The following is a 24208-nucleotide window of genomic DNA, read 5'->3' on the forward strand; positions in this document are numbered from 1 at the left end:
CTAAAAGATAACCTGTTTTCTCCAGCACAGTAAAGGAGTCAATCAACTATGACTTATGACAATGACATGGGAACTGACCTGACAAATGGGCATTTGACAGGAGCAAGAGATTTATCAGCAGACTTAATTTACCTAGTCACCTTTGCCACTTAGTAATAGGACTATGATTTAGAAATTTGCTTGCTTTGAAAATAATTTCCATTATTAGGGGTTGGCAAACTTTTTCTATAAATTGTCAGATAGAAAATATTTTTGACTTTGTGGACTTGTGGACACAGTGTCTATCAGCTCTGCCATCGTAGTGCAAAAGCAGCCACAGAAACTGCACAAGGCAGGCACCTGGGTGGCTGTGTCTGTTGAGTGTCTGTCCTTGGCGGGGGTTGTGATCCCAGTCCCCCATCAGGCTCCTTGCCCAGCAGGGAGCCTAATTTTCCCTCTGCCTCTAGCTCCCCCTGCTTGTGCTTTCTCTGTCAAATAAATAAGGAAAATCTCAAGAAAGGAAGAAGGAGACTGCACAATACACATGTAATTAATGCCACTAAACTGCACACTTAAAAAATCTGACTTCTGATTTCAGCTCAGGTCAGAACCCTGAGATCAAGCAGCGTACTCAGCGTGGAGTCTGCCTTAAGACTCCCTCTGTTCCTCTGGATGCACGTGCATGTGCGCAAGAACTTCAGTCTCTCTCAAATAAATAAATCTTAAAAAACAAAACAACAAAACAAAAACAAAACTTAATGGGATGCCTGGGTGGCTTAGCTGGTTAAGCGTCTGCCTTCAGCTGAGATCAGGATCCCAGAGTCCTGGGATCAAGTCCAGCATCAGACTCCCTGCCCAGTAGGGGCCTGTTTCTCCTGCCTGCCACTCCCCCTGCTTGTGCCTTGCGCGCTCTCACACAAAGAAATAAATAAATATTTGAGGGTCTGAGTCAGTTAGGCGGCTGCTTCTGCTCAGGTCATGATCCCAGGGTCCTGGGAGTGCACCCCACTATGCTCTCTGCTCAACAGGGAGCCTGGTTTTCTCTCTCCCTCTGCCTGCTGCTCCCCCTGCTTGTGCTCTCTCTCTGAAAAAATAAAAATCTTGAAAAAAAAAAAAAAAAACTTAAGGGGCACCTGCATGGCTCAGTGGGTTAAAGCCTCTGCCTTTGGCTCAGGTCAGGATCCCCACATCAGGCTCTCTGCTCAGCAGGGAGCCTGTTCCCCCTTTCTCTGTGCCTGCTGCACTGCCTACTCGTGATCTCTGTGTGTCAAACAAATAAATAAAATCTTTAAAAACACTTAAAATACATAAAAACTCAAAGCAGCAGCCATAGATGATATGCAAATGACTATGTGGCAGTGTTCCTTGCTTATGGGCAATGAAATCTGAATTTCATATAACTTTTTTTTTAAAAAGATTTTATTTATTTATTTGACAGAGAGAGATCACAAGTAGGCAGAGAGGCAGGCAGAGAGAGAGAGGAGGAAGCAGGCTCCCTGCTGAGCAGAGAGCCCGATGCGGGACTCGATCCCAGGACCCTAAGATCATGACCTGAGCTGAAGGCAGCGGCTTAACCCACTGAGCCACCCAGGTGCCCTGAATTTCATATAACTTTGTCACAAAATCTTAATGTATTGATTTTCATCCATTTAAAAATGTAAAAAACAATTATTACCTTGTGCGCAGGAGAAAAACAGGTGATGGCCTGGATCTGGCCTGAGGGCTATACTTTGCCACACTTCTCTTGGAGACCAAAGAGATACACAATGAGAGCAATTTATTAATTTTTTGAGAAAGATTTTATTTATTTGACAGAGAGAGAGGGCACAAGCAGGGAGAACAGCACAGGGAGAGGGGGAATCAGGGAACCTGATGCAGGGCTGGATCCCCGGACCCTGAGATCATGACCTGAGCTGAAGGCAGACACTTAACCAACTGAGCCACCCAGGGTCCCAATGAGAGCAATTTAAAACACAGTGCTTATTTCTACAGTCTAAGGTACTGTTGTAACAAACATTAAGGGGCCTAAAAATTAGCATGTACAATAAATTTAGAGGACCCATCTGTTTCTAGTAGCACAAATGACTTACTTAGGCAAAAACAAAATTTAAAAATCTCAACAGAACTTACGATGCAAAGAAAACTTCCAACTAGCTACCAATTCTTTCCAGCTCCATACAAAATCTCCAGCACGTTAATGAAGTGCCAATACTGTTTTTAACTACCACCATCTTTCCAATTATCCTCTTGGGACTTTTTTTTTTTTTTTTTAAGATTTTGTCCATCAGAGAGAGTGAGCAAGAGATCAAGCACAAGCAGGGGGATCAGCAGGCAGAAGCAGACAGAGGGAGAAGCAGGCTCCCTACCAAGCAAGGAGCCCAATGCAGGAGCAAGGAGACTCAATCCCAGGAACCTGGATCACGACCTGATCCTAAGGCAGATGCTTAACCAACTGAGCCACCCAGGTGTCCAAGGACTTAATCATTTTTCAGGACTCCCCTCTCCTCCCTCCTGCTTCACTGCCTAGAATCACTTTTTCACCACCTCTAATTCAGCCACAAGTTCATTATAAAAGCCATCACCCAAGCTGAAAATTCCAAACCATGGAATATTATGCCCCATTAAAAAACAGGAGACAGACATGTGTTAATTGATATAGAAAATGGTTTCAACAGTAGTCTTGACCTAGCAAAGGGGAGATAAACAAGTTTGTAAACAGCATGCAAAAAGTATATACACATGCACGAAGGAGAGACATTTGGAAAGATGGTCATCAGAATACTAGTGGTGGCTGTAACTGTGGGGAATTTCAGGTATGTTTTATTCTTGTACTTTTATTGTTTCATGAACATGTATCATCTTTAAAATGAGAAAACCCAGGAGTGCCTGGGTGGCTCAGTCAGTTAAGCATCCAACTCTTAATTTCGGCTTGGTTCATAATCTCAGGGTTGTGGGATCGAGCCCCATGTCAGCTCATGGGGGTGGAGCCTGCCTGAGAGTCTCTCTTCCTCACCTGCCACTTGTGTGTTCTCATGCTCTCCCCCTCTCAAAAAAAGAAAAAAAAAAAAAGAAAAAGAAAAAAGAAATGAGAAAATCCAGTAAAGATATTTTTATTTTAAGAAAAAAGGACCACCACCAAAAATTCCTTAAAAAAAAAAAAGTTGTTTAGGGACACCTGGGTCGTCAGTCGTTAAGCATCTGCCTTTGGCTCAGGTCATGATCCCACCTGGGATTGGGACCCACATCGGACTCTCTGCTCAATGGAAAGCCTGCTTCTCCTTCTCTCACTCCCCCTGCTTGTGTTCCCTCTCTCACTGTGTTTCTGTCTAATAAATAAATAAAATCTTTAAGAAAAAAAAAAAGTTTAAGTCTTTACTGCAGATGTGCTTAAATATACTTTGAAGATATTTCAAATGACATGATACCTGAGATCTGATTCAAAATATTTGGGGGGCGCATGGGTGGCTTAGATGGTTAAAGCTGCTGACTCTTGATTTTGGCTGAGGTCATGATCTCAGATTTGTGAAACTGGGCCCTGGATTGGGCTCTGCACTCAGCAGGGAGCGTGCTTCAAGTTTCTTTCTCCCTTTGCTCCCCCACCGTCACTCTCTAACAAATAATCTTCAAAATATTTAGCGGGGGTAAATGATATAGATGAAAAGTGTGGCCATGTACTGATAGTTGCTGAAGCAGACTGAGGAGTACCTAGAAACTTAAAATAATACTTTTATCATGTAATGTTTGACAGTTTCTCTAAGTTACTCCTCTCTTTCCCTCTCAATGTACCCACTCCTGCAATTTTAGCCATTAGCCTACTTTACGTTTGCATCCAAATGGTCTTCCACAGAAATTTCCCTTTTTGCTGTTTCAAACCTTAAATTCTTTAGTTTTAGGCTTTTTTTCAGAACTCTAGGCCTATCCTACCCACTGATGCCTATAATTTGACAGGTCCAAAATTAAATGTAGTTTTTTTTTTTTTTTTTTTTTTAAAGATTTATTTATTGGGCACCTGGGTGGCTCAGTGGGTTAAGCCGCTGCCTTCAGCTCAGGTCATGATCTCAGGGTCCTGGGATCGAGTCCCACATCGGGCTCTCTGCTCAGCAGGGAGCCTGCTTCCTCCTCTCTCTGCCTGCCTCTCTGCCTACTTGTGGTCTCTCTCTGTCAAATAAATAAATAAAATCTTTAAAAAAAAAAAAAAAGATTTATTTATTTATTTATTTGACACAGAGAGAGAGAGAGAGAGAGAGATAACAAGTAGGCAGAGAGGCAGGCAGAGAGAGAGAGAAGAAGGGAAGCAGGCTCCCCACTGAGCAGAGAGCCCGATGTGGGACTCGATCCCAGGATCCTGAGATCATGACCTGAGCCGAAGGCAGTGGCTTAACCCACTGAGCCACCCAGGCGCCCCAAATGTAGTTTTTTTTTTTTAAGAATTTTAAGTCATCTCTGGGTGCCTGGGGGCCTCAGTCATTAAGTGTCTGCCTTCAGCTCAGGTCATAATCCCAGGGTCCTGGGTTACACTGAGCCACCCAGGTGCCCCGTTTTGTTTGTTTTTTTTTAAAGATTATATTTATTCATTTGACAGAAAGAGAGATCACAAGTAGGCAGAGAGGCAGGCAGGGGGACAGGGAGCAGGTTCCCTGCTGAGCAGAGAGAGTCAAATGCGGGGCTTCATCTCAGGACCCTGAGATCACAACCTGAGCCGAAGGCAGAGGCTTAACCCACTGAGCCACCCAGGCGTCCCCTGAATTGTGATCTTAACATCAGTTTCTCCAGACTCCAAATCTATTTCCCCTATTTACTGCTCTATTATCAAATACCGGGCACAATGGTTGGTATATCGTAGGTATTCAATGAACGTGGTGTGAAAGCCACCGTAATACTCATATCTTACCCTTGCAGATAGTTGTAAACCTATGTTCCCTCCTCAGGCCTCTCCTACAATCTTAAAAGCAGAAACCATTTCTATAATTTTGCATTCCTCCTATAAGGTAAGAGCCCATGATATTGATATGGTCCTTTCCTAGCTAGTTACAGTAAATCCTTTAGATCTGGTGAACTGAAAAAGGAGACTTAAAGGTGATTATTTATGCACATAGGGAAACTGTCAAAAAAAAAAAATCCTTCCTCCCCAATGGTGCAAAGGCCATACATGTCATATAATAAATAAAATTACCTTTTAGATAAAGCTGTGAATAAACAAAGAACCTCCAATCCTTTAGGCTTCAACTTAAAATGTTATTTCCTCTTCAGGACAGTATCCATATGTACCCATCATGTATAATCAGAATAGTACCCATATGTACGTTCTCAGTTGTTTAAGATAATCTCTGCCATGATGCCTTTATATAGGTGACTGTTCTGTTTACGACCTCTCTCGACCCCTCTCTCTAGGATTTGGGAGGTAGACCTATGATGATGTCATCCCTAGTGAGAAGCAACCGGACAACACTCTGGAGGAAAAACCAAGCAGTGTGACTGGGACATTATACTACATGGAATGAGGAGGGGAAAGAGCTGACTACGGAGGGGTCAGACCTAAGAACCATACCTACCAACTACACAATTAAATAAACATATGTGGGGATGCCTAGGTGGCTCAGTCGTTAAGCGTCTGCCTTTGGCTCAGGTCACGATCCCATAGTCCTGGGATCTAGCCCAGCATCTGGCTCCCTGCTCAGTGATGGGAAGCCTGGTTCTCCCTTTCCCTCTGCCTCCTCTGCCTCTGCTTATGTTCCCTCTCTCGCTGTGTCTGTCAAATAAATAAATAAAATCTTTAAAAAAAAAAAAAAAAAGAGAGAGAGAGAAAGAGGAAAGATAGCCAAACTTCAACCTAATATTAATCCTATTTCCCTGGCACTGCAGTCAGAATGGCTATACTAGAAGTCTACTTAGACCTAAAATCTTTCTCCAAGAGCTAGTCTCCAATAACATGGGCCTTCTAAACTAAGACGGGATTTGTATATTTTATTAATTCTCTCAAGAAATAAACCCATTTATTTAGTTCTTAAAGAGCTGAAAATCTATCATAAATATTTTCACATATCAAATATATTAGTATTTGATGTCCAAGGCTAATACTGCACTGCGAGAGAACAGATAGGGAAGGAAAAAGCCACTAAGAGAAGCTGGCTACCACACAGCATATTCTCAAGACTATCTCGATAACCACTTTTAAATTTATTTCATGTCAGATGGTTTCCAGAGAATTAAGGCAGTTCTCTCAGCACACAGTGGCAACAAAACCATGGAATCAATGGCTCTATGATGGCTCATTTTCTGCTTTTCAGAGCAAACACATGGAACGATACCTAATTTCAGTTCAAACTCATTTCCCTTTTATTAAAGTCCAAGTTACCATTACATGGTTTGGTACTCAATAAAGGAAAACTTGTTCAAATAAGGTAATATGTTATCATCAGTATTTCCAGGTGACTGTTTACAATCAAGTAGCATTATGAATAAATCCTTGAGAAGCCCATCTGTAAGAAAAAACACGAAGAATTAGCCAAAAAATAAAGGAAAGGTAGAAATCTTACTAAAAATAACCTTCTTTAGAGCAACAGTCCAGGGAAATCACTGGCTCTGTGTAGCCTCTTCTGTTCCTTAATCCTGCCTAGAGCTAACTCACAAGGGACTAGCTCTGTGGCTTTTTTGTGTTTATACACCTAGTACTTACTGGGGTGGTCCTCTTTTCCAAACATAAAGTGTTGGGGAGTTGCCCTATAAATTTTTTTTTTTTTTTTTTTTAAGAAATGTATCATCACAGTCAGAACAGATTTTATGTAACAAAGATTTTCTGGACTCCTGGGACTACTTGATAAAATAAAAATTAAGCTGAAGTGTTTAAATATCCTTGTAAGAGTCCACTATGGAATATGAACCACACACAAGAGCTTCAAAAATTTAAGGAGGATATCTATTCTGACTGCCTAGTTTTCTCACAAAAATCACTATTAGTACACACCTTTAAAAAATAAAGCCTTTCATGTATTACAAAGATGAGCTAAAGGACTTCAGGGAGGTGGTGGTGGTCTGGGAGTGGACAAAGGTAAAATGAGGACTCTTGCTCCACAGCAATCTCTAACCAGGCTCACTGGACCTTTATCTCGTGAGGGAGCTGATTTAGCGCCTTCAAGAATTTTGGGTTCGCTTTTATTGAAACTTTTATTAGGTAGTTTACTTCCAGTATTTTAAAAAACAATGTCCTCCTATTCTTAGGAAGCAAATCCTCTAAGCCTCACTGTTTACCACTGAGAAATGAATATAGTAAATGCCTACACAGGGTGTGTGGCACAGTGAGAGCAATAGACATGGGCTGGACTGGCTGGCTTTAAGTGTGGGTTCCAGTACTAGCTATATGACCTTGGACAAGGTGCCTCAGTTTCCTCATTAATAAAAGAGTAAAATGGGAATAATAATAATAATAGTAACTACCTCAAGGGATGGTTTATGAGGGTTAAATGAGTTAATATTTATAGAGCACTTAAAAACAGTGCCTGACATAAGAGTCATATACGCTGTTATGTGTTTAAATAAAATAAAAAATGAGTCACTGTTTATGTATTTTCTGCACACTCTCACTATCTAAAAAATCCTGTGGCTGGTTCTATTACCTGCCTTCCCGAAGAGAACAAGGTATCAAGTAAGTTTTTATTATCAGTGAATATTTACTTGACTGTTAAAATTCTAATGTTAGCACCCAAAAACGAATGCTTCAAATTAATAAAACTCTGTTAAAAATAAACAGATGTATAAAAGCATGTGTGATGAACACCTTGTATGCAGTGGATTACTACCTTTAGTTTGGGGGAGGTAAAAGGAATGAAATTTTATGTTTGAAATATTTTATATAGATTTTTAATGGAGGCTTCCTCTTGCCTTTACACTAGTTAAGAGAATATAACAACTAAAAATGACAATTCTAGCTCCTTAAACTTACCATCATTAGTGCTCTCTAAATCTTTCTGTTCATGGCCTCTAAGGAGGCCAATAAAAGATCTTACGCTGAGAAATTGAAATGTCACTCACTCCCCATTCCTTGGATTCATTTCTTGCCTTATTCAATGGTGTGTTGCTTACCCGTGGGTTTATACTTTGTCAAGGCCCAGTTCCTCTGGAGTGGAGATTCCCAGTTCATTTAAAGTTGGTCTAAGTTCTTGGATGACATAGGGGTAGATTTCCTTATGAGGTCCTGCTTTGTCCTGATGGCAAAGAAAATACATTTAGCTCTCTGAAAAGCTATCTCTATTATTAAAAAAATGAACTTGAGAATGCTTTTAATCACATATGCAGAGGCTAGTAGCAGAGAATACATGTCACCTACTTTTTTTTTTTTTTTAAGATTTTTATTTATTTATTTATTTGAGAGAGAGAGAGAGGGAGAGAGAGAGAGAACATGAGAGGGGAGAAGGTCAGACCGATGAGGGACTCGATCCTGGGACTCCGGGACCACGACATGAGCGGAAGGCAGTGGCTTAACCAACTGAGCCACCCAGGCGCCCCACACGTCACCTACTTTTAACATAGAACAACTAAAGCAGGCACTATTCAAAGTAGGTTTATAAGCACCTCATGAATAACTAAGACCATTAGATTAAATCCAGAAAAAACAAACAAAATAAAACAGGTTTTTAAAAAAGATTTATTTGACAGAGAGAGGCACAGCGAGAGAGGGAACACAAGCAAGGGGAGTGGGGAGGGAGAACCAGGCTTCCCACTGAGCAGGGAGCCCAAAATGGGGCTCCATCCCAGGACCCTGGGATCACCACCCAAGCCAAAGGCAGATGCCTACCAACTGAGTCACCCAGGTGCCCTGAAACAAAACATTTTAAAGCCTCAAGTTACTAGAAAAGGTGGTGATGACAGAATTTTGTGAAGATTATTAAACATGCCCAGCAGGCAATAGGAATAATTAAGTTAACACAAGAAAAGTTTTTGAATTTGCTTCCAGTCTGAGATCTTAACTGAATTAAGCACTGGTGCTGAATGGATTGACAGCCTACAGAACCCTTAATTATCTACCCACTGTAGATAAAGTCATGTCACACTTTCCCTCTTACAGACTTGCATTTCTTTCTTGTGGACCATGTCCCTCCATGGAGAGCTATACTTATTCCCAGGGCAAGAGAGTTTTGACAAACACTCTCTGTCTTTGTCTTTGACAAACACCATAAAATGTAATTATACCTATATTTTCACACGATTCCTCAGGGACAAATATTAAAAGGTCAACTGGGGGCCCCCTAGAGAGCTCACCCTTCAGCCAGCTACCTTTGGCTCAGGTTGCAAACCCAGAGTTTTGGGTCAGGCTCCCTGCTCAGCAAAAAGTCTGCTTCTTCCTCTCCCTCTGCTCCTCCTACCCCCACTTGTGTTCTCTCAATCTCTCTCAAATAAGTAAGTAAAATCTTAAAAAAAAAAAAAAAAAAAGAAAGGTCAAATGGACTAAGAGAGTGCCAAGCTGCTATTCATCTGCCTTTAACAAATTCTAGGTCTCCATAACTGTATTTTTCTAAAAAGATTCATTTTGGGGTGCCTGGGTGGCTCAGTAATTAACCATCTGCCTTCAGCTTAGGTCATGACCCCAGAGTCCTGGGATCAAGTCCCGCACTGGTCTCCCTGTTCAGCAGGAAGCCTGCTTCTCCCTCTCCCACTCCCCTCGCTTGAGTTCCCTCTCTTGCTATGTCTCTCTCTGTCAAATAAATAAACAAAATCTTTAGAAAGATAGAAAGAGGGACGCCTGGGTGGCTCAGTTGGTTAAGCAGCTGCCTTCGGCTCAGGTCATGATCTCAGCGTCCTGGGATGGAGTCCCATATCGGGCTCCTTGCTCGGCAGGGAGTCTGCTTCTGCCTCTGCCTGCCTCTCTGTCTGCCTGTGCTCACTCGCTCTCTCTCCCTCTATCTCTGACAAATAAATAAATAAAATCTTAAAAAAAGAAAGAAAGAAAGATTGATTAATTTCTGGCATGCCTGGGTGGCTCAGTCAGTTGGGCATATGACTTCGGCTCAGGTCCTGAGATCAAGCCCTGCATCAGTCTCCTTGCTCAGCAGGTAGCCTGGTTCTCCCTCTGCGGGCTGCTCCCTCTGCTTGTGCTCACTCTCTCTCTGACATATAAATAACAGTCTTAAAAAAAAAAAAAAAAGATGTATTTCTTTATTTAAGAGAGAGTGCAGTGCACAAGCAGAGGAAAGGGGAGAGAGAGAGGGAGGGAGAGAACCTCAAGCAGGCTCCCCCCATGCAAGAAGCCTGAGGCAGAGCTTGGTCTCATGACCCTGAGATCATGACCCAAGCAGAAATCAAGAGTTAGAAGCTCAACCACCTGAGCCACCAGGCATCCCTTAATCGTATAAAATTCTTGTTTAAAATGCAATGTATTCATTTTTCATTACAGAAAAACAGGAGCTATAATCAAGAGAGAGGAGGGCAAGTATATATCCTCCTACATTTTCATCTATATATTTTTTTAAAATAAAATGGGGTCATACCATAAAAATTGTTTCATAATTTTCTTCAGTTAATATACTATAAATTGTTAGGGCGCCTGAGTGGCTCAATTGGTTAAACAACTGCCTTCTCTGGTTATGATCCTGGAGGCCTAGGATCAAATCCCACATCGGGATCCATGCTCAGCAGGGAGTCTGTTTCTCTTGCTGACCTCTCTTCTCTCTTACTCTCTTTCCCTCTCAAATAAATAAATAAAATCTTAAAAAAAAAAAAAGTGTGTGTGTATATATATATGAAATAAATTGTTGGGCACCTGCTGGTTCAGTTGGTAGAGTATGTGATTCTTTTTTCTTTTTTTTAAGATTTTATTTTTTTATTTGACAGACAGAGATCACATGTAGGCAGAGAGGCAGGCAGACAGAGAGAGGGAGAAGCGGGCTCCCTGCTGAGGGATCCCAGGACCCTGGGATCATGACCTAAGCCGAAGGCAGAGGCTTTAACCCACTGAGCCACCCAGGCGCCCCGAGTGTGAGATTCTTTTTTTTTTTTTTTTTTTGAAGATTTTATTTATTTATTTGACAGAAAGATCACAGGTAGGCAGAGAGGCAGGCAGAGAGAGAGGGGGAAGCAGGCTCTCTGCTGAGCAGAGAGCTGAATGCGGGGCTTGATCCCAGGACCCTGAAATCATGACCTGAGCTGAAAGCAGAGGCTTAACCCACTGAGCCACCCAGGCGCCCCCCCCCCAGTGCGTGATTCTTTTATTTATTTATTTATTTAAAATTATTTATTTATTTATTTTACAGAGAGATCACAAATAGAGAGGCAGGCAGAGAGAGAGGGAAGCAGGCTCCCTGCTGAACAGAGAGCCCGATGTGGGACTCGATCCCAAGACCCTGAGATCATGACCTGAGCCGAAGGCAGCGGCTTAACCCACTGAGCCACCCAGGCACCCCGAGTGTGTGATTCTTGATCACAGGGTTCTGAATTCAAGCTCCACATTGGGTATGGAGCCTAATTAAAATTTTAAAAAATAATAGTAAGAAGGAGAATACACTATTGTTGAACACATTTCCACAATATTAATAGAGAACCTCTTCTGGGAAGTCCCATCTTAAGAAACAACTAACAACATTTAACTTCATACCACAAATAGCACAAATAACCTTTGTACATCCTTAATTATTTCCTTAAGATAAATTCTCAGATGGAATTGCTGAACAAAAGGGTTATCAAACAGAAATCTTTTTAAGATTTTATTTATTTGACACAGAAAGGGAGAGAGCAAGCATAAGCAAGAGAAGGGGCAGAGGGAGAGGGAGAGAGAGAAGCAGTCTCCTCACTAAGCAAGGGGCTCAACCCCAGCACCCTAAGGTCATGACCCAAGCCAAAGGCAGATGTTTAACCAGCTGATCTACTGGTCGATGGGCTTGAGGCACCCCTCAAGCACGATTTTTTAAACTTTGCATAAATTCTGCCAAATTGCCCTCCGGAAAGATTGCAATTGCAATGCACATTTCCTATAGGTATAAGAATTTTAGGGATTTTTAACAGATTCAAAAACAGAGGATACACTGATACCTAACAACAGCCCACCCATATCCAGGAACAACTTTAGCATTGTTATTTCACTGACCTTAACAACCTCTAGGATGCGAACTGCACTAGCAAAATCATTTAACCGTCTGCATGCCCGTAAAGCAGCATCAATGATTTTGGGTTCTGGAACCAGATCATAGCCAACGAGTGTGTTCATCCCTGTCAAATAAAAAAAAGGATCCACATCAACCTGGAATATCCTCATATAAGCTACAATTTAATTATCTACATTTTTACTGAACCATAGACATGTGATCTTGTCTGTTTGGACCTCTAGTCTCTTGTCTATAAAATAAAGTATGAGACTCTACTTTTAACAAATTCTAGATAGTAAGATCATAATGGATCTTCCACAGTGAAGTAGTAGAAAGAATGAACTATGCAGCCGCATGCAGGCTGAAGATTAAAAAAAGAAAACGAAAAAGAAAAAAGAAACCAGAGTTTTCTTAAATGCTAATACTGTTTTTATAATAATTAGTTGGCTCTCTTTCAAACAAGAGGGTCATTTTCAACTCATAGCCTTAACTCTTAGCACAATGTATATACTTTGGTTGCTTTAAAATAGATTTGATTGGAAAATAATCTAAAAACCACCCGAGAAATGCTTAAGGAGAGTTAATGAAGCCCAAATTAGGACATTATGGAGATCTAGAGAAGCATTAGTGCACATTCAACCAGAAAATGACTGGGCATGATTACTTTCAGCTCTGCACAAAATGACATATCATAAAATTTAAGATTCTCTTAATGGGAATGCAGAATTACTGTTCTTTTCATTACTGCTATTCAAGATTACTCAGTAAGAATTTTCCTGGTTGCAGCAAAGTAAGAGTCATTATTACATTACTGCAGATAAGTCTGAAGCACTTATGTGTCCTGCTTTTAGTTATTTTAATATATGTAAACAAAAGACACAGTGACTACAATGCTAGAATACAGTCACAGAGACTGAACTCTTTGTACGAAATAAGTTATGTACACTTGAAATTAGTTTTCTACTTGACTCTTAGACTAGTCATCATAAGTGTTACCTGCTCATGTTCGATGCACATCTGAAAATTAGGAAAATCAACTTCTAGGTTACTTAAACTGAACAGTAATTCAGGGCAAGATAAATCACAAGTTAGAATAAAAGTAACAAAAAACCCAAACCATTACCAAGAGTGGGGGGTGGGGAGAACCAAATGCCTACTTGCTTAACTTATCTAAAAGGTACAAAATTGTTAATTCTTGCTCATCCTGATCTATCAACATAGCGATGGTTTTCAATTGGGGTGATTTTGTCCCCCAGAAAACATTTTTGGTTCTCACACTGCAGGCTGGTGGGGGTGAGATGGTGGTTGGCACGTAGTAGGCTGAAGCCAAGGATGCAGTCAAACATCCTACAATGCAAAAGACAGGCCCACAACAAAGAATCATCTGGCCCAAAAAGTCAGTTGTGCCTGCTTTACAAGAGATATTACGAAGGCTGTAAACTTTGCCAACTGCAAGTTGCATAACAATACCTAGTTTACATGAGGCATATTTTCAAAATAGTGGCTTTCAACAGAGTAGTGAAAGACTATAAAGTACTTGCCAATTCTATGCCAAAGTAGACAAATATGCCTATGTTCCAATTACCTTTACGCAATTCCCAGGCATCAATATCTGGCTTGTTGAAGTATGTCACCCAGCGAGCATCAAACTCCTCATCTGTCTCGTGTGACCCATGGGAGTAGCAGCGAAGAGACTGGACAGCTACAATGAAGAAAGAACAATGACTTCAATGTACAGAAAGAAATAATACTTGACATACCTTGTCAATACATTAAGGTTATTTGTTTTCTTTTTTAAAATTGTTTTAAAAGAGGTGCCTGGGTGGCTCAGTGGGTTAAACCTCTGCCTTCAGCCTGGGTCATCATCTCAGCAGCAGGGAGCCTGCTTCCCCATCTCTCTCTGCCTGCCTCTCTGCCTACTTGTGATTTCTCTGTCAAATAAATAAATATCTTTTAAAAATATTAAAAAATAATAGTAAAACTGTGTTAAAATATATACATCAGGTTTACCATCTTAACCACTTTTAATTGTACAGCCCAAGGATGTAAAATATATCCAATGCATTAAATTCTGAATCAACTATATACATCATGGTAGGAAGATTATTCAGCAGGTTGAATAAAACAAATCTTATGTATTGATATGAAAAAACATCTTAAAAACTAAGCAAAGAAAAGCAAGTAGAACAAAAAGTACTATGTATGTACGTTTATACTTTTTCCCCTAATGTGTAATATAGCTTCAAACTGTTAAAAGTGTTTTACATACTTCCGAAATATATGAATTTTTATGATAAGCACAGTATTAATTCCTAGTTTTAAAAAATGCCCATTCTAGTTTTATTTTTTCAAAGATGTTATTTATTTGACAGACAGAGATCACAAGTAGGCAGAGAGGCAGGCGGGGGGTGGGGGAGCAGGCTCCCTGCTGAGCAGAGAGCCCCCATGTGGGGCTCCATCCCAGGGCCCTGAGACCATGACCTGAACCAAAGGCAGAGGTCCAGCCCACTGAGCCACCCAGGTTCCCCCCCATTCCAGTTCTTAAGCAAATTTATAATTTGTATTTTTAATACATTAAAAAGAAATATACTCTCCATTAAATTATATTCCAAAATAAATTACACAACTTGACAAAACAATAGTAATTAAAAAAATTTATTTTATCAAACTACAGTCCCCTCCTGGCAACTTCTGATAAACCCCTAAGAGGGAATATACGCTCTCACTTACACCCCATGAAAAAAACTGCTCTGTAAGATATCTAAGAAGTGAGAGTTTTAAATGTAACATATGTAGGGGCGCCTGGGTGGCTCAGTGGCTTAAGCCTCTGCTTTCAGCTCAGGTCATGATCGCAGGGTCCTGGGATCAAGCCCCGCATTGGGCTCTCTGCTTGGCAGGAGGCCTGCTCCCCCCACCCCACCACTTTCCTCTCTGCCTACTTATGATCTCTGTCAAATAAATAAATAAAATCTTAAAAAAAAAAAAAAAATATATATATATATATATATAACATATGTAAAAAACAACAACAACAACGATACAGGGCACACTTGGGAAAAGATAGTCTCTTTAATAAATGGTGTTGGGAAAACTGGACAATTACATGCAGAAGAATGAAATGGTACCACTTTTTTACATCACACACAAAAACTCAAATGGATTAAAGATGTGAATTTAAGACTGGAAACCATAAAATTCCTAAGAAAACATGGGCAGTTAAGTTCTTGGACATCAATCTGAACAGTGTTTTTTTGGATCTGTCTCCTAAGGAAAGGCAACAAAAGCAAAAATAAACAAATGGGACTAAATAAAACTAAAAAGTGTTTGCAGAGTGAAGGCAATGTACTGAATGGGGGAAAATATTTGCAAATGATAAAACTGGTAAGGGTTTAATATCCAAAATATATTAAAAAAATCACACAACTCAGTATCAAAAGAGCAATCCAATTAAAAATGGGCTGAGGACCTGAATAGACATTTCTCCAAAGAAGAGAGACAAATGGCCAACAGACACATGAAAAGATGCTCAACATCACTAACCATGAAGGAAATGCAAATTGTAATCACTATGAGATATTACATTATACCTGTCAGAATAGCTATTACCAAAAGGCAAGAAATAACAAGTGTTGGTGAGGATGGAGATAAGGGAACCCTTGTGCACTGTTGGTGGGAATGTAAACTGGTGTGCCTACTATGCAAAACAGTATGGAGGTTCCTCAAAATATTATAAACCGAATGTTTATATGGAATATGATCCAACAATTTCACTTCTGGGTATTTATCTCAAGAAAACAAAAATACTAATTCAGAAAGATACATACATGCGTCTCTATGTTCACTGCAGCACTATCTACAGTAGACAAAACATGGATGGAACCAACCTAAGTATCCATAAATAGATAATTGGATAAAGAAGATGTGGTGGGGCGCCTGGGTGGCTCAGTGGGTTAAGCCGCTGCCTTCGGCTCAGGTCATGATCTCGGGGTCCTGGGATCGAGTCCCGCATCGGGCTCTCTGCTCAGCAGGGAGCCTGCTTCCCTCTCTCTCTCTCTCTCTGCCTGCCTCTCCGTCTACTTGTGATTTCTCTCTGTCAAATAAATAAATAAAATCTTTAAAAAAAAAAAAAAAAGAAGATGTGGTATTTATATTTACAATAGAATACTACTTAGACATAAAAAGAATGAAATCTTGCCATTTATGACAACATGAATGGACCTAGAGTATAATGGAAAGGAAAATGAGCCAGACAAAGACAAATAGCATACGGATTTCACCTGCATAGGGATCTAAAAGATAAACAAAACAAAGAGACTCGGATACAGAGAACAATCTGGTGATTGCCAGAGGGAAAGAAGCATGGAGGTGATGGGCACATACAGGGATTAAAAAAAAGAAAAACTGGGGCGCCTGGGTGGCTCAGTGGGTTAAAGCCTCTGCCTTCAGCTCAGGTCATGATCCCAGAGTCCTGGGATGGAGCCCCGCATCGGGCTCTCTGCTCAGCAGGGAACCTGCTTCCTCCTCTCTCTCTCTCTGTGCCTGCCTCTCTACCTACTTGTAATCTCTGTCAAATAAATAAAATATTAAAAAAAAAAATCCTTAGCTGAATACTTAAACACAGTATAAAAAGTTATAATCACTTTGGAAGACTGTTTAGTGCTTTTACTAATTTCCCCCCCGCCGAAGACTTTTTATTTATTTGTTTATTTGTGTGTGTGTGTGTGTGAGAGAGAGAGAGCAAGAGTGTGCGCATAAAAGCTGGGGGAGCAACAGGCAGAGGGAGAAGCAAGCTCCTACGGGGCTCCATTCCAGGACCCTGTGATCATGACCTGACTGGAAGGCAGATGCTTAATCCACTGAGTCACCCAGGTCATGCTTTACTGCTTTCTTTTTTTTTCAAGATTATTTTATTTATTTATTTATTTGAAAGAGACCAACAAGTAGCAGAGAGGAAGGCAGAGAGAGGGGGGAAGCAGGCTCCCAGCTAAGCAGAGAGCCGGATGTGGGGCTCGATCCCAGGACCCTGAGATCATGACCCAGCCGAAGGCAGAGACTTAACCCACTAAACCACTCAGGTGCCGCAAGTTAAACACACACCCTACCATACTGCTCAATAAATCCACTTCTAATTGTTTTCCCAAGAAAAATTAAATAATACGTACGAATTCTTTCCCCAGAGGTAATTAAACGTACCTTTCCTACCACTCAGAAAAGTGTTTAATACCCATTTCCTTTAGCTTACTGCTGGGTATGATTTCACTAGATGACTAGCAGCTTTGTTTTGTTTCTAACCAAAGAAAAAGATGACCAGCAACTACAAATCCTAAGCAAGGAAAATGATGGGTAAACTTTAATAATCTGTGCACTTTCCTTCTAGAAGTCCCAAATTACAAACTAACTGTATTAGCAAAAAACCTTTTTGAAACCTTTTAAAAAACGTTTTATGAAACAACTGTTTATAATACCAAGCGTGATCTGGGCACATACATCCCCCTTCCAACATGGCAAAATCAGACTCTCCCACATGGTTCAAACTGTATTACTAACTTCAGTACTTCAGTAAGGGTAGGAGTAGGATCTTCTCTCCTAGATGTGCATACGCCCATTGTGTATTTAACATTTTGATTTTTAGGTGAACTACATAGGCAATCCCCGCTACCAATCCAACTTATGTAGAGCATTTTCACTTAGGTTTGAGGTTTACAAAGTCCTTTGAAAACAACTGCTCAGTGCATTTATACAACCTGAAGATTCCAGAGTAGGAAAAGAGAAGTGTCTGAAAATGAACATTTCTACAAACTCTATCTAAAAAGCTATTTCTTTTTTTTTTTTTTAAGATTTTATTTATGTATTTGACAGACAGAGATCACAAGTAGGCAGAGAGGCAGGCAGAGAAAGAGGGGGAAGCAGGTTCCCTGCTGAGCAGAGAGCCCAATGCGGGATTTGATCCCAGGGCCCTGGGATCATGACCTGAGCCGAAGGCAGAGGCCCAACCCACTGAGCCACCCAGGTATCCCTAAAAAGCTATTTCTAACACTACTTTTTGGCATTCAGTTAAGCATTCTGCTAAAAAAAAAAAGGGGGGGGGTGCCTGGCTTGCTCAGTTGGTTAAGTGTCTGGCTTGGGCTCAGGGTCCTGGGATTGAGCCCCTCATCCTTCCTCTCACTCTCAAATACATAAAATGTTTAAAATCATCAACAACAACCACCAACCAAAAACCTAACATACTTAGAAGAATTAATCCCTTTAGTTTAAATTTATTAAATCAGAGAGCTTTCCACTTAATAACTAATCAGCTCAGATAAAGTCTCCCCAAGTGGTCATTTTGGTGTTGGTAATTCTAGGAGAAAGGAAAGAAATGAATAATGCAGAGGGCACATAAACAACCTCAAAGGCAGGACTGCTGAGGTGCAAGCCTGAAGAGCAGCCATGGACTTTGGAGCCTAAAGGCCGGAAATCCAGAAGTGTAGGAGTAGTGCAGAAAAGAAGGTTGGACGGTTATTAGAAAGCGCTGCCTAAATCCAGCCCTTGGCAAGAAAAGGAAGAGAAAACTCCCACTCTTCTGAGTTATCAGGGTCAGGATGGAGTAGCCAGGACTGTTAAAATCTTAAGGGTTGACTAAAGAACCTAACCACTATTTTAAAATATTTTAATTCAGCAGTTTTCGGAAAACAATGTTTCAAGTTGGAGGCTTCTGGAATTTGGGTTGCCACTTAACTAGACCAAACTTGAGGTCCCTCAGGTTAACCCCTCCAGAGCTCTCTCTTTTTAAAGATTTTATTTATCTGACAGAGAGAGAGAGAGAGAGGACACAAGCAGGGGGAGCAGCGGGGTGCCCACTGAGCAGGGAGCCCCGCAGATGCCAGACTCAATCACAGAACCCTGAGCTGAAGGCAGATGCTTAACTACTAAACCACCTAGGCACCCCTCAGAGCTCTCTTTCAAGTGTACCCTGATTTGGCCTTAACAGCCTCATCCAAAAAATGCTACGAGTTATATTATTTCATTTAAACCTCACAACTACCAAAGATCCTGATTTTAGAGATGAGGTAACTGAGCTTTAATGTTAATTAACATGCCCAAGGTCACACAATTAGAAAGTAGCTGACGTAAATGTAACCAACACAAACACCTAAAATGAAGATTTTTTTTGTTTATAAATTATACCCAAGAATGGGAATAGACTCCTAGAAGATAAACAAATGTTCAAACTTTTTTTTTTGTTCAAACTTTTTAAGGAGAAGAATCCCCTTACTCTACAGTCTGCCAAAAATCTCTACCTTTTCCCTAGCCTGCCACCAAAATGGAGCAATTTTTTTGAAGAGGTCACAAGAAAACTCCCCAAAAGTTATCTATATGAAAATATTGTAGTACTTTAGCATTTAGATAAGGAAAATGCAAAATAAAACAAAACAAAAATCATAAAATTTGACAAACATCAGGATGGGCCAAAAATAACTACAGCCAAGAAACTGAAAATAGTTCCACCGCCAGTAAAGGAAATCAGTTTCCCAAGATGCGCCTCAATTTCCTCCTTTTTATAAAATAAGACAGTCTTCTTGAAGTGCATGCCAGTTTTACTGTTCTATGATAAACGAAGAGAAAGTACATTTCTTAGGTTCTAAAGGATCTAGTTATTAACACTCAAGAGTCAAAAGAACAACCTTGGGGCGCCTGGGTGGCTCAGTGGGTTAAGCCTCTGCCTTCGGCTCAGGTCATGATCTCAGGGTCCTGGGATCGAGCCCCACATCGGGCTCTCTGCTCCGTGGGGAGCCTGCTTCCTCTCTCTCTCTCTGCCTACTTGTGATCTCTCTGTCAAATAAATAAATAAAATCTGTTAAAAAAAAAAAGAGAACAACCTTATTTCTTTTGAGTTCATACATGTAAATTTGCATGCTTAGGGCCCAATTTTCACACCCCGCATATACTACCATCATGGACCAAGACCAAAGTGCAGTTACACTAATTAAAAAAGTACAGTGATGGGGACGCCTGGGTGGCTCAGTTGGTTAAGCAGCTGCCTTCGGCTCAGGTCATGATCCCAGCGTCCTGGGATCGAGTCCCACATCGGGCTCCTTGCTTGGCAGGGAGCCTGCTTCTCCCTCTGCCTTTGCCTGCCATTCTGTCTGCCTGTGCTTGCTCTCTCTCCCCCTCTCTCTAATAAATAAATAAAATCTTAAAAAAAAAAAAAAAAAAAGTACAGTGATGGAAACAAAATCTCCGCAAACACATAGGGGTAAGGCACAGTCAAGAGAGAGGAATCAGGGGCGCCTGGGTGGCTCAGTGGGTTAAAGCCTCTGCCTTCGGCTCAGGTCATGATCCCAGGGCGCTGGGACTGAGTCCCGCATCGGGCTCTCTGCTCAGCCAGAAGCTTGCTTCCTCCTCTCTCTCTGCCTGCCTCTCTGTCTGCTTGTGATCTCTGTCTGTCAAATAAATAAATAAAATCTTAAAAAAAAAAGAGAGAGAGAGAGAGAGGAATCAGCAGCACAATTCATATTCCAGCAATCGGATTTTCGACTGGAAGCAAAAAAAAAAAAAAAAAAAAAAGCTTCCCTTCTGTCTGTAGAACTCAGTTATTTCTGAGCGTGTGGGGCCCAATTTTCGAAAGATGTTATGTATATACTTTGCCTAAGACCTATCAATATTCAGGCTCTCTTCCAGATTTCAAGAAACAACCATACATGGTTGTTTCTTAAGATAGATCTTAAGAATGGAAGGGTTGGAACGTGGCACAACAGTCTCTAAAACGACAGAACGGTCTGCGAAGGTGACATAGAAAACGCTAACCGAGAAAGGCCTGATTTTTAAAAAAGTCTACTGTGTCCCACTGGTGTCCCCAGGAGACGCTATCGGTGTCCGTGCCCGCGTCCCCCGAAGGGCCACCCCTGCCCCTACACGGACCGCGACGCGCCGGGCGGCTCAATGTCACCTTCGCCGACGCGCTGTAGGCCGGCGGCGGACACTCCCAGTCAGGTGGCTGCAGGGGTCAGCGCCGGGGCACGGTCACGGCCCGGGGACCGAAGGAGTTCCGTGGGCGCGGGTGGCGCACTGCGCCCCTTCCCTGGAGCCCACAGCAGGTCCACACCTGATCGGTCCGCGGTGCCTGCACCAGGAAGTCGCGCTGGGGGAGGCCCCGGGGACCGCGTCTTCGAGTCCCCCATTTAAGTGGAGGCGGCGGGGAGAGAGGCCAGCGGTCACCAGGTTCGTCCGCCCGCCCGCAGGGCAGGGGCTAGGCCGCGGGGCAGGCCTGCCCTCGAGTGGCGGCGGGGGACCAGGTCACCGCAAGGACACGCGGGCGCTAGGAGTGGCGGCGGGGGCCTTACCGGCGGCGGGGCCGGGGACCGGGCTTGAGTACTGGAGGCCTCGAGGGCTGGCACGGGCGGCTGCGGCTGCGGCTACAGCGCAACGGCGGAGAGCGGCGCCGAGCATGACGGCGATGGCTGCGCGCAGTCCAAGGCTGAACAGAAGCCGGGTGTGAACTCACTGGCCGCTCCGGAGCTCGCGGGGGCCGGACTCACGCACCGACGTACGGTGGGTGGAGCGTGAGGCCCCGCCCACTGCGGCGCTCGCGCCTTGGCGGGCGGACTGCGGACGCCGGCGGGCTACGGCGGCGCGCTAAGGACAAAACATTTTCACGCTGTTCCGGCCCAGCCCCGCCCCACCCAGTCTCAGTCTCGCCCTTGGTGGAGCTGGGGTGTAAGGTTGGTGAAGCGCTGGGCGGGGGACGATACCGTAGTTCACGTCCGGAAGCGATTCCATCAACCCCAAATGGGAGCAATAAGGGGGCTTCAGTCGGTAAAGCATGCGACTGTTGATCTCGGGATCGTGAGGTGGAGCCCCACGTTGGTCTTAGAGATTATTTAAGGAAATAAAGAGATTTTAAACGGAGTGTTAACAAGGATAGCAACGACAAGTTATAATAAAAATACCCTCTTTGTTTAACCTCTTCCCTTCCCTTCCCTTTTGGAGCCTAAAATAAGAAAACGGGGAAAAACACAACTGCGTACATGTAAGGGATTTTATTAGTAACCCTTCTTAGATCATAAACCCGCAAGCATTAAAAAATGAGCTCAGCCACTTCACTCTACAGGTAACAAACTCATAAATCAGGTTGCTTGTTGGCAATCAAGGCTCTCAAATCCCCAGTTCTCAGGACTTAACTGGATATTTGTTGTATACCGACTTATGATTTCAAGCCCATGTTTTGAAATCTTGTTTTGGACAAAGTTGTTCGTGGCTTGAATTTGTTTTAGAATGACTTGTTTACTTATTTTAATGAAATTGCTTTGAAGTTGGATATTAGGACTTTCTAATAGAACAGTTGCACAAAAGACCCCTAGGTCGTTCGCAGCAGAGTAAAGGCAGTGGTGTCAATCACCTGATGGACTTTCAAACTTTATAAAGAATTTGTGAGGACTTCCCAAGAACATCCCGTCTGGACAAGACTGCCCTTTGCTGGGTACTTGAGACACTTTCTCCAGCCATGGCCAGGCTGACTGCTTTTGGTTGGCAGTGGTAATAAACCATACAGCAGTCCCATTAAATAAGGGACATCTGTTACCGCTTGGCAAGGCTACTCCTTGTAAGCTTGTGATGGTTCCTGGAGTAATAACCTTTAAAGCAGCCTACTTTGCTTACCAACACCAGTGCCTTGGCTTGCTTGCTATGTGCCCCAATTGTGAGGGGTCTAGGCAGGCAGCTGATATCCAGCTTTTAGTTGAAGGACTGACTCTACCAAGAACCTACTCACAGAAAGATGGACTTCAACTAAATTTAGAATTTTTTTTTTCTAAATTTGGGCTTTATTTCTTTCATCTCCACTTTGTCCGGAACAGTAGTGTATTTAATTGGTCATTGGTTTGGAATATGTTATTTTTCAATTTCTCCATAAGAGACATTATCCTCTATGCTATTGGCTTGTGAAATGTTGTTATAAGTTATAATTAACCCAGTGAACCTGTGTTAAGCAAATTATTGGCAAAGACAATTTCAGTCTCTAAGCATAATTTGCCTCAAATAAAACAGTATTTCTGGCCAGAGGCCTGCCCCCAATATCTACAGGAGGGCTCCTGTAGCAGGCTTCTGCTGGGGTTGATCACATGGGGTTGATCACATTCCAAGGCTCTTAACATCTAGTCTGGCCTTATTAACTACATCCTGACTTTGAGCTCCTGGGCAGTGGGGCCACTTCCCCAGGCCTGAATTACCACGATGCCACAGGAGTTAATGAGACAGTCTCTTGCCTTGGTGTCCTTCATTCTCTATCCCTGAACTTACTGAGGAAAGAAAAAATGGACATTCAGCTTCCCTTTCCTCACTCCAGGCCCTTTCTCCTGGGTGTGGCATCTGCCTTTCTCTTTTCCCTCCCTAGCAGTGTGGCTCTAGGGGGTATGATCCTGGCTGGCAAAAGGATAAAAAACTTCTCAAAGCACCTGCCCTCACCTTCTCCCACCAGCCAAACCACAGGACACTTGAAGAAGCTTTAACCTCATTGCATTTCAATTAATATTCATCATATCAAGAGCTGGAAGCTCAGGATGAGGTCAGGGCTCCCATAATTAAGAAAGTACTGGGACGCCTGGGTGGCTCAGTTGGTTGGACGACTGCCTTCGGCTCAGGTCATGATCCCGGAGTCCTGGGATCGAGTCCTGCATCAGGCTCCCAGCTCCATGGGGAGTCTGCTTCGCTCTCTGATCTTCTCCTCGCTCATGCTCTCTCTCATTGTCTCTCTCTCAAATAAATAAATAAAATCTTAAAAAAAAAGAAAGTACTAAATGGGGTATATTGCACCTGAATCCCAACTGGTCTCGCTGTTTTGCCTACAGTGCCTTAGATTGGCTACTAGAGTGTTATTTAATACAATTATGGCTATAATTTATTATGTGTCCCTGAATGCTGCAAACTATTTTTTAAAATAAATTCTACCCCCAACATGGGGCTCGAACTTACAACTCCAAGATCAAGAGTCACATGCTCTACCAAATGAGCCAGCCAGGCACCCTTGCAAACTATTATCCCATCTAATACTCATAACAGCTTTGTGAGATAAGAATTTATCCGTTTTATGGTTAAAGGAATAGACTCAAAGGGCACTTGTCCAAGAATCACACAGCTAATAAATAGTAATTTTTGTATTTGAGACCAGGTTTGTCTGATTC

At 42.2% G+C, this 24208-nt stretch overlaps 1 protein-coding gene across 1 annotated transcript; it reads right to left on the bottom strand.

The window, feature by feature from the left end:
* Nucleotides 1-6291: 6291 nt before the first annotated feature.
* On the bottom strand, nt 6292-21560 carry LOC122893690 (cytochrome c oxidase subunit 5A, mitochondrial). Its single transcript, XM_044230889.1, has 5 exons — nt 21374-21560; nt 13636-13752; nt 12053-12174; nt 8059-8180; nt 6292-6458 (listed from the first exon to the last, which is right to left on the bottom strand). The coding sequence occupies exons 1-4, from the start codon at nt 21477-21479 to the stop codon at nt 8067-8069; spliced, it is 459 nt and encodes a 152-aa protein (XP_044086824.1). The 5' UTR covers nt 21480-21560; the 3' UTR covers nt 6292-6458; nt 8059-8066.
* Nucleotides 21561-24208: the final 2648 nt, after the last annotated feature.

Source organism: Neovison vison, chromosome 13 (assembly GCF_020171115.1).
Source record: "Neovison vison isolate M4711 chromosome 13, ASM_NN_V1, whole genome shotgun sequence".
NCBI lineage: Eukaryota > Metazoa > Chordata > Mammalia > Carnivora > Mustelidae > Neogale > Neogale vison.